Source organism: Fukomys damarensis, unplaced genomic scaffold, assembly GCF_012274545.1.
Source record: "Fukomys damarensis isolate Sample0158 unplaced genomic scaffold, DMR_v1.0_HiC HiC_scaffold_39, whole genome shotgun sequence".
NCBI classification, from domain to species: Eukaryota; Metazoa; Chordata; class Mammalia; order Rodentia; family Bathyergidae; genus Fukomys; species Fukomys damarensis.
Genome location: NW_022900951.1, coordinates 122,200,701 through 122,212,183, shown reverse-complemented (window position 1 = coordinate 122,212,183; position 11,483 = coordinate 122,200,701). Strand labels below are relative to the sequence as shown.

The window sequence follows — 11,483 nt, the reverse complement described above, 5'->3', positions numbered from 1 at the left end:
CCCCGCCAACATTTGTTACTGTGTGATTTCTTGATAGCAGCCATTCTTTGTGGGGTGAGGTGGCATCTCAGTGCTGTTTTCATCTGCATCTCTAGAATGACCAGTGATGTGGAACATTTTTTCATATATTTAATGCCCATTTTAGAATTGGGTCTTTATATTTGGGGGGTCTGATTGTTTTGAGTTCTTTATATATTCTAGATAATAGTCCTTTGTCTGAGGAGCAACTAGTAAAAATTTCTCCCACATAGTAGGTTGTCTCTTAGTTCTGTTGATGGTTTCCTTTGCAGTGCAGAAGCTTTTTAATAAGATGAGATCCCAGTTGTTGATTCTTTCTGCTAGTTCCCATGCTACTGAGGATTTGTTCATAAAGTCTTTTCTTATGCCATTGTCTTCCAGAGTTCTGCCTAAGTTATCTTCCAGCAAGTTTAGTGTTTCTGTTTTAATATTTAGATCTTTAATCCACTTGGATTTTAATTTAGTGCATGGTGAGAGAGAGATAAGGGTCTAGTTTTAATCTTTGGCAAGTTGAGATCCAGTTTTTCCAACACCATTTATTAAAGAGACTATCTTTCCTCCAGTGGAGATGATCAGCTCCTTTGTCAAAGATAAGGTAGCTGAGGACATCTGGAGTTGTTTTTGTGTCTTCCAGTCTGTTCCACTGATCCTCAGGTCTGTTTCTTTGCCAGTAACATGTTGTTTTTATCACAAGTGGCTTTGTAGTATACTTTGAAATTGGTAATTGTTATACCCACTGCCATGCGTCTGTTGCCTAGGGTGGCTTTTGCTATTCTAGGACTCTTATGGTTCCAAATGAATTTTTGTATTCCTCTTTCTAGTTCTGTGAAGTATAGTGTTGGAATTTCAATTGGCATTGTATTGAATCTGTATAGCAGTTTTGGTAATATGGCCATTTTCACTATGTTGACTGGTGCAACCACTATGGAAATCAATATGGAGATACCTCAAAGAGCTAGGACTAGAGGTTCCATTTGAACCAGCCATCACTCTGCTGAGTATCTTTCCAAGAGCTAAAAGAATCATATCACAGTGACATATGTGCACCTATATTTATAGCAGCACAATTTGTAATAGCTAAAACTTGGAAATAGTCCATCTGACCATCAGGTGGAAACTGAATAAAGAAGATTTTTCTATAAAATGGAATACTACTCAGCCATAAAGAATGAGAAAGTAGAGTCATTCATAGGAAAATGGATACATTTTGAGGATATACTCCTAAGTAAAATAAATAAGTCACATATGTGTAAATACCAAATAGTTTCTCTGGTGTGAAAAACTATAATACTCAAGATCCTAATGGGACAATTAACAATGTGAAATAGGAAGAAAAGGGCTAAAGGTATAGGGAAAGTGGGAAGGGTAGGGGAAGGGGAATAAGGGAAAAGAAAAAATGTGAGAAAATGAAAAAATGGAATTAAAGTGTTTGTAAATGGGGAGGGTAGGAGGGGGTGAAGGGAGGGTAGGGATAAGGGGAAAAAATGAGAGCCAAGACCTGTTATGTAAAAGTACAAGATCCCAGTAATGAATGTAACTGTACTGTATACCTAGAATGTACCAATAAACTCAATAAAAAAAATGTCGTAGAACACGACTGCTATGGCTTGTGTTTAGATGTCTCCCTAAAGCTCATGCAGTCATAGGTAGTAGGGCTTTTTCAGAGGTGGCTGGATCTAGAGTGTGTGACAAATTGATTCATGGTGCAGTGCTAGGCTCAAGGTCACTAGGATTAAGGGTGTGAGTGCTCTACCCACATAAGTAGCCTGGATAAAATATAAAGGGCACGAAGTCATTGAGAAGGTCCCTTCCTTGTTGCTTTTGCTGTCACTACCTGCCACTCTACCTTGGAGCCAGCCAACTATGGACTCAAACCTCTATAAACTATAAACCAAATAAACCTTTTCCTCCTTTATTTTTGGGTGCCAGGTATTTTGTCTCAGCAACAAGAGAAAAGTAACCAAGGCAACTGGCCAACATACTGTACAGTCAACTTGTAATGATACACATTCATTCAACACATTTTCTCATTTATGAAATACACTATTCTAATATCAGAAATATGAACATAAATAAGGCAGAAAAGCAGATATAATGGCTGATAATTATATCACATTGAGAAAAGCCCAAGGAGAAGTAAGCACAGAATGGCATGAGACAGAACAAAGCTTGACACTTTGTGAGCAGGAGGATTGAGATAAGCTTCGTAGAAAAGGTGAAATATAAATTCAGGCTTCCAGCCAGAGTGGAGTAAACCAGATAAAGAAGAATAGAGGTGGGGGATGCATAAGAGTGCTTCAGTAAGTGAATACACTGGGTGAAATGCTCAAAGTGGCAAAGGTGGCACACTGTCTGTGAACATCAAGTACAGTGATACAGCTGGGGACACTAAGTGAGTCCATAAGAAAATTCTAATGATACAGATCCACATAGCTGTGGGACTTTTATTTCCTCTGGGAATTCCCAGGAGCCTAGATCAAAGAGCAGATAGGTAGTGTGGATTCAGTTTCAGTGAAACAAAGGCTGAAAAGAATGGAATGAAGTACCAGGAAAGAGGATCCAGGTGGAATAAAAGAAAGATGATGATGTTAGGAAGCTCGCAAATGAGGTTAAAAACCATAGAGTTAAAGAGCCTGGATGTCTCAGCAAGTTAAAGAACAGGTGTATCAAGAGTAAAACAAAAAGAAAAAGTAACTCCTGTCAAGGAGTAGGATTTTTACATTTTAGATTTAAAATGTTCAAAGGCTCAATTTGGGGGGAATGGCAATTTTTCATATATGTGCATAAAATAGGGAAGATGAGTGTGTGATAGTTTCATGGAATTGAAATCACTAAAGTACGAAGAGGAGATGATTCAGGATAAAAGGAAAATGAGCTCACTTTTGCACATGTTGCTTTAAAAGTGTTTATAAAAGGTCTAATTTACAAGAACAGTTGGGAATATGGAACGGGTAGAGGTGAAGATTGCAGGATTCAGATTTAGAAGCCATTTACCCACAGAATCTTAGAATATAATGGTCAGAATGGGGCTTATGAGTGGTCGTATTTTCTATTTCCATAAGAAAATTAATTATCCAAATAATTTAAGCTCATTCATGAAATGGCTGGCAAAGGAAAAATTAAAACATGGGTCTTTTTCAATGCTTTTTCTACAACATACTTCTAACATTTTCTGATAAATGAGAGCAAGACTTTGGGAAACAACCATAGTTGACAGAATTTTTTTAAAAAAGCAGACTAAAATGAATCAGAATGGCAAGGAAACAATGAACTCCAAGGGAGGAAAGTTTCAAGAAGAGAGCAGTCAACACTATTATGTGACAAAAAGGTCAAGTTGGAAATTGAGCAAAGGCCACTGCATTTTGCAATAAAGTTATTAGTTCCTTGGCAACAAACTGTTCTTTTTAATAATACCTACTACTCCAGAATTCTCTAAAATGCTGCCTTGGGAAGTCTCTGCAATAGGAACACCTCAGACACATAATCCACACATAATAAGGTTTTCCTATTATGTTAGTAACTAAATTACCTTGAACAGGTTCCAAGAACTATCTTTATACAAATTTCAAATCTAGAGTGACTCATGCTAAGAGTTTGAATTTGCTCACATTCTCATCTGACATATTTTGTCAAAGCTGTCGAGTGCCAGCTGTACTTTTAAATAGTAGAGATTGTATTATTTGTCTCTAAATTCATACATATATAATACTAGGAACTTCAAATTTTCAGCAGTTGGCTAATTCCTGCATAAAGCTTTTCAAAGAAACATTACTAATCATATTTAACAGTGTAATGAGTCAAACAAACATGGTAATATGGAAATGTCTATTTTTTAATTCAGTAAGTGATAATTTGGGGGCAATTTTTGACACATTTATTCCCAATTCTTTACTGCCCATTCTAAGATAATAAGTAGCATTAACACCATCAGCATAGTGAAATGAACGTTATAATACAGAGAATCATGCAGCAGGGTTTGGTGAAAGGAAGAAATTTTCAGCACTGACCAACTGGAAAGCAGCAACATTGAAAGTGTATGCGGGATGTGTTTTTTTGTATATGTATCAGATATCTTAAAAAGTATGGCTTTTTATTAATCAAAAGAAAACAATTTTATTTTTAATTTTTAGACTAGGTTTTGAATTTTTCTTATTTTGAAGTTGTAAATTCAATCTGATAGAAGAGTATAAAAAGGGGCCAGGGATTTAGCTTAGTGGTTCTGCCACCTGCCTCATAAGTGCAAGGTCCTGAGTTCAATCCCGGGTACAAAAAAAAAAGAGTATAAACATGCACGTCACATCACCTGAGTTTAATGGGTATGGTATTATAATGAATATGTTCACCTTACCGAGGCTATGAACATATTCAAGTAATGTATCCCTATGTATTACACAGATGTCTAACTGGCACATATATCCAGACTTAAACATTATCGAAAAGCAGATAAAAATCACAAAGTAAATTTGGCACTTGAGTCTACTGTCATGACCCTCTATTGCTGTAATGGGAACCATTCAGCCACTCTACTTCACCTCCCTCTCCCTAGCACCCTACCCCTCTGCTTTTGTCCCCAGCCACTTGATCGTTTCCTTCCTTCTCCACTAAGTATGTCTTAAGCCTATCAGTCATACTTAAACCTTATGAAGCTTCTGATCCCTATTAATGAAGGTAAAATAGAACTTATGTAACCTTGAGGGTGCCATGAATTTCAAAACATATCTTATATGCAAGTTTAATACGGTTATTAGGGCAAACTCTTAGGAAGCTTTTCACTTATGGTCTCTCTTCCTTTGTTTGCATATATGCAACCAACTCAAGCCAGCTTGAGTTCTCTGTGTATGTGGTTCACAGAACAAATGAATTCAAGTCCACTAAAGTAAACTAAAGATTCAGTTAAAGATTATTCCAGAGACATACTTTAGCCACTTCTCCTTAGAAATGACAGACAGTTAGGGGTCTATAGTTAGGAGATGTGCACTTGGATATAATAAATTCTGTGGAAAGGACCCTCTTCATCCAATTCAAATATTCTCCTCCATTCAAACCCCAGATCAAATGGCACTTCTAGCAGACCCTGCCTGCCCTTTCCCTTTCACCCTGATCGCCACTGCTTAAGAATTTGTATAAGGCACTGCTGCCACTCAATTTACTGTTTTTTTATGGTCCATCTGAAACTGTTATTTAAATGCGTCATGTCTGAGATTTGCTTAGTATGGACAGTAAGCTTCTTAAAAGTAGGATTTCTGTATCCTCTACCTTACCTAGCACAAGCAAATACTGAATGAATATGGTCAACTGTGGAAAGCATAAAAGAGGCACCAAAACAATGAAGTATATGTGACTCTAGGGAAATGGTGTTACTTCTCCCATCCACTCATATTGCTCCTCATTTTTCATCCCTCTAATTCTTGCCAGTTGTGAGTTCTTTAGGTGATCTGTAAATAAAAGGTACTGAGCAAATTGCAGAGGGATTTTAAGCTTCATTTGTTTAGGCTTGCAACTAAAGGCCAAGAGAGGACAACTACAACGGGTTCTTCCTTGAGGCATGCTCAAGTATTTGAAGAAAGAACCTGGCAGGAGGGACACAAAGGTCCCTTCCAATGCCAAGAGAAACCCAGATCGTGGTACTATAGATCTGACTTTGGCTTTTAGCTCCTCGAATTTAGACAAATGGTTGTTTGGCTTCTTTTTTATTCCTTTGTTTTCCTTTTTTCCCAGTACTGAGGCTTAAATCCAAGGCCTTCACACTCAGCTACAGTTCCAGCTCTTTTTAATTTTTATGTATTTATTTTATTTTGAGACAAGGTATTGCCAAGTTGCCAAATTGCCCAGGTGAAGTCCAAACTTAAAATCTTCCTACCTCAGCCTCCCAGAGCGCGCACCACTGCATCTGAGTTTTCGTTCCCTTTTGCAACCGCCACATATTTAATTGACTACATTATGTATGTATCTTTTATTGCATTATTTTACCTACTCTAACATTTTATCTACCTATTTTTGCTTTCAAATGAAGAGTAGGAAATGAGTTAAGGGGACTGGCAGCAGGAGACATCTTGCCCTCTTTTTAACAGCCTCTGGGCTCCACTTAGCTCCTTGTTCAGTATCAAGGGTAGGGTCTCCTTGCCTCTAAAATCAGCTTAGCAGGAAAGGCTGACATTGCCCTATCGACCTGCAACTGTTGTCCTTGGAAACTAAGCTGAACCTCAAACTGACAGTATCACCTGCTCCAGGATCTTGTCAAGCAGCTCAGGATGACAGAAGGAACACACTGCTATTACACAAAATAGCAAAATAAATAAAACATAGTAAACCAAAACACATGCTGTTCAATACACACACACACACATACTTGCTCACATTGTTCACATCGCCCAAGTAGTTTGTATTATATAGGAAAAATTAATATATTCTTACCAGGGGATAATCCTTTGGATTTTATTTAATGGAAAAAAATCCAGTGGACTTAAATACCCCCGTGAAATTCTTTGGCAGAGACATTACACAGGAAACAAAATGAAATTATTATACCAAGCTTGTTATCCCACTCTCTAAATTATATGACATAATCTCAGCCATGCAATTCCAGGAAATATTTCCCTTTTATTCACAGGCAATTTTAATATGAAACCAAGCTTTAAAGGGAAAAAGGGAAGCGCAAAAAATCTACTCTTACTCCCAGTCAATTGAGAAAGAAAAGAAGAAGTGAAAGAAGCTGGGGGAAATATATTCTGTCAGACTACAGACTTCAGTGAAATCTGAAAAAAAAATGTTTTATGCAAACTAGAGTAGCTGAAATGCTGTAACCCAACAATGGATTCAAAATGGTTTACTACCATCAACAGATGAATGCATAAAGAAAATGTAGTATTTATACATATGGAATACTACTCCTTCGTAAAGAAGGAAAAACTTGACTTATTTGTAAGAAAATGGATGCACCTTGAGACCATAATGTTAAATGAAGTAACTCAGACACATAAGCTTAAATACTGCATGGCTTCTTTTATTAAAAAAAAGTCTGTGTCTATATAATAAAAGATAAGATAACAGGAAAAAAAGGAATAGGAAATTCCTAGGTAATAGGAAAAAAGGTGTTGTAATCCAGTGTGGATGATGTATCTAAAAGTACCCTGATTTAGTACAATTGCCTTACCTATTTTATATGTTCTTTGGCCTATTAGTCTGGTTTTCAATCTGAATATATGATAATTAACTTTATAAGGTCTTATAATAAATGAATCTGAAGCTGGAAAAATAAAAAGGAGGTAGAGGGTAGGGAGAAAGTAAGTGAAATGTGTTATCAACATTGCCAATTTCCTACAGTGAAGGAAGTCATTATGTGCTGCAAACATGTACTAAGAAAAATTTAAAAACCCAAAATGGGTTATTAAATTGATATAAACAAATACTTTGTGATCTTTATGGAAAGTAAGGTAATATGTATAATCTATATCTTACAGTTAAGTCTAAACCAATTATTGGTAGCTTACATACTACTTTCTCATTAACGTGAAAAAAAGGTCAAAGATGCTCAATCTTCAGGCACCTTCTCTGTTAAATTCCCAGAGAATTTCAGGAAGAATTCAGGGTTGTGGCAAAGAGTGGATTTATCCTCAGTGTTCGTGCCCCAAATGCCTCACACCTCTTACAGAGGTCCTGGCTCTGCTCTGGACCTCCACACCCACTCTATCCCTGGACCTGGGGAGATACTGGATTAAGAATAAACAAATTTGGAAACATCATGCTAGTAGTCCACTCGCATTTTGCATAAGACACCAAAAAGAAATCCTGTACATCTTAGTCTGAAGGCAAACCAAGGCCTTAAGACTCAATGGTAGACTACCACTACAGACCAATGGCAAGCCACATATGGTAATGCATGCATATAATCCCAGCTACTCAAAAGGCTGAGGCAAGATGATCATAATTTCAAGGCCAGCCTGGACAATTCAGTAAGACCCTGTCTCAAAATTCAAAACAAAATTAAAAGCACTGAGGATGTAGTTCAGTGGTGGAGCATTTGCTTAGCAGGCACCTGGCCTTGGTTCCACCCCAGTACAACAACAACAGCAACAAAAATGGCACATGGTAAAATGGAATCTAACACTTTCAGGAACCTCTCTGATATTAGCTTAATAGCCACCTGCAATCCACACACTTCAAGCTTGCCGATTTACCATTCTTTCTTCTTGAGGTTTTCTTTGATGGGGAAATTTACAGGTTCTATGCAAGAATATATCTTGAATTTGTGAGAAATTAAAATAACATGTTTCTTTAATATTATTATTATTAGCCTGATGTAGAGGCACACATCTGTAGCACTGTGGGATTATAAATTCCCAAATTTGAGCCCAGCCTCAGCAATTCAGCAACTTAGGGAGACCCTGTCTGCAAATAAGAAATAATAAAAAAGACTGGGAACACAGCCTGGGTCCAATTTTTAGAATCATAAAAGTAACAGAACATAATGGAAGAGAATGAAATACAATACAAACATTATGATAATCTATTTTAGATTTTTTTCCAAACTATCTTACTTTCAACAAAAGGATTCTAAACATAATAATCCCTGCATTTCAGGAGCATCTGAAGAAATGTGTCCACATACAAATATCTACATATACTCAGAAATTAACAAGTAAAAGTTCGTGTTTGCCCACCTTCTCTGGAAAAGACAGTAGCAGCAAAGGGGCATGCATCCCAGGAAGATCAAGGTGAGTACACTAAATCCAAATATGCGTGACACCTGTGTAGATTCTGTTGGTTTAATTATAATCTGTTACTTTTATGACTTAAGAGAGGCAAATGTGAGCTCTTTCATAAAGTCTTTATAAAAAAATCTATTGGTTAATTAAGTAAAATGAGAATATTCTTAAATGACAGATAAATATCCTTACTGCTCCATAAGTAGAATGCATAATATATATTTCTTCCTACACCCTAAGTGCATATTTTCTGTGGTCATATGTTACACATTGTACAGTACTTGAGAAGCAAATAAATCTATGAACCATTAACTTGGTAAAGAGGTAGCTTCTTAAATGTTTACTTCTAGGTTACAAAACATTAATTTAAACAAGGAATCAAGAATTTGCAGGTGAATAAGAATATTTCAGTACCCTATTCATTGGAAAATATACTCTGATATGATTGGGAAATTGTTGTCACCATTCAATTTTTCCCTTTTAAAAGAACCAAATGTCTCTTCACACATAATATAAAGACTAAACTGATGAATGAATTATATACATCAAGTGACAATGTTAAAACTAATACTATATTCATGATCAGGTTTTAGCTTTCATTATTAATATTACATACTCTACAAAGAATTGTAATTGAATAGGGACTGTATTAACTTAAGATACTGCTTTGCATGCATCCTTTTCATAGAGTTTGTTAGGGTCCCTTTATATCAAATCCATTTGCCATGGGACCAGCTAGTAATATGTCCTTGCTACTCAAACAAAAGTAGTAAATACTGAAATTCTCAGAACTTTGGAAAGAAAAAAAAATCTTAAGAACATAATTCAAAAACAAAAAAACAAAACAAAGAAAAGCCACTAAACATCTTGACAAGAAACACTGAAGTCTACTGCTGATGCTAAGACACTGAAGACAAAGTAAATTTGAAGAATCCTACTCGAAAAGAAGCTAAGACAACAAAAATAAGCTAACGCATACCCAACTGGTATCACTGGAACTCAAAAAAAGATAACCCAAAGTGAAGGCTCCAGAAGCAAACATTCTTTCTGACCTTTTCCAGTCCTGTCTTCTGCTACCTTTTCCCCCAGAAAAGACATGGAATCCACAATTTCTTTTACCCAAGACAGCTGATAGAAATTAGAAATCCTTTTCCCTAAAGCAAGCTATAAGCCTAAAAATGTTTTTTTTTTAATCTTCTACCTTTCTGTCTTGGTGATAGCCATAAAGAAACTCTCTGACTTACCTTGTCTGAAAGTAGGTTAAAGATCCCCATTTCAGAAACAGTCTTGCCCCATACATGGGAGGAAGGAACGTTGGACAGAAAGTCCAAGAAAAAATTTGAGCAGACAGGCCTTGCTGAGCTTGCCCACTTAAGTCTATTAACACTAAATCATGTGCCTTATGTCCAATCATATCTCTATGTGGTTTCCATGCTTCATGGAATCTAAGCATAAAAATGGACATCTCACCCTACATTTTCGGGTTTTCAATCTGATGGTTCCTGTGTCACATGAAATTATGGTCAAATAAATTTCTTATGCTCTTCACTTAATAATCAGTCTTTTGCAATAGAGCTGTCATCCATGACTTTTTATGACAAGCATGAAAGGGATCATCACGTTTTCTACCTTTACAGTATCTTTCCCCAGGCATTGAAAGTTATACATCATAGCCGGGGTTTTAGCTCAATGGCATCACCACGCCCTGTGTCTGTCTCACAAGTGCAAGGTCCTGAGTTCAATCCCCCATACTGTTAAAAAAAAAGAATGAGAACAAAAGATAATTTTTTTAAAAGTTACACATCATAGAACTTGGAACTCTTGAGACAAAAGGCAGAGAGTGACTAATGCAAAAGCAAGAATAATTCTGAATGGTCATAATACATCCACTAAGCAGAAACTGCTCATGAATATAGAGGTCTGACTACCTCAGGAGAAAGGACAGTATTACTTTAGGGCTAAAGAGCTCTCTCAAAGTGTTAAGCCTGGAGATCCAAATGTGAACTTACACAATTGTAACTCATCTACTCAATTTATAAAAATAAGTGAAACTGGATGCACTTACTATCTATAAATGGCATAAAGCAATTCCTGGTCGCAGATGTTGAAAAACAGCATTTGGATTTCAAACACTGGAGCTCAGTATGGTTTAGCATCTCATTGCAAGGTGTTACTTCTTGATTCTCCTTTACCATGCAGGCTTTTAAAAACAGAAGACCAAAAAAGATGATTTAGCATGATTAATAAGCACTCGGCCTAATTAAATAATTACTGCAATTCAAATGAAGAAAAATATGTAAGCTGGTACATTGAAAAGACAGAATAACATATAAATAATGATGAAGGCTGAAAAAAGAAGAGAAAATAAGAGTTAAAAATTACCACAAAGTTGTTTAAGAGTACATTTTTAATTGTGGTTGAACTATAGAAAAATAAAAATTGTCAACAAATCATTGCTAATAAAATTTTTTAAATAAACAAAGAAAGGACAATAAATCACTAGCTAAATGGTGGTGTTCTGGTTTATATCTAGATGTTCCCCCAAAGCCTTATGTGCTCACAGGTGGAGCTTTGGAAGGTGATTGGATCATGGTGACATGATAGTCATCAGGTAGATGAGTCCACTGATGAGTGTGTAGCTAAATGTGACGCTGGGAGGTGAAACCTGGTTGGAGGAGGTGAGTCATTGAAGGCTTGGCCTGGAAGGGTCAATCTCTCTCCCTCCTCCCTCTCCCCCTCCCTCCCTCTCCCTCTCCCTCT

The 11,483-nt window shown here is 36.5% G+C and overlaps 1 protein-coding gene across 1 annotated transcript in view; it reads right to left on the bottom strand.

Annotated features, from left to right (window-relative positions):
• Fmr1nb (FMR1 neighbor) overlaps positions 1 to 11,483 on the bottom strand; it is a 29,098-nt gene that overhangs the window by 4,663 nt on the left and 12,952 nt on the right. The window contains exons 3-4 of the mRNA XM_033760576.1: positions 10,789 to 10,923; positions 8,679 to 8,775 (exon numbers count right to left, since the gene is read on the bottom strand). Coding sequence (XP_033616467.1) covers positions 8,679 to 8,775; positions 10,789 to 10,923 — 232 coding nt within the window. The remainder of the gene's footprint in view (positions 1 to 8,678; positions 8,776 to 10,788; positions 10,924 to 11,483) is intronic.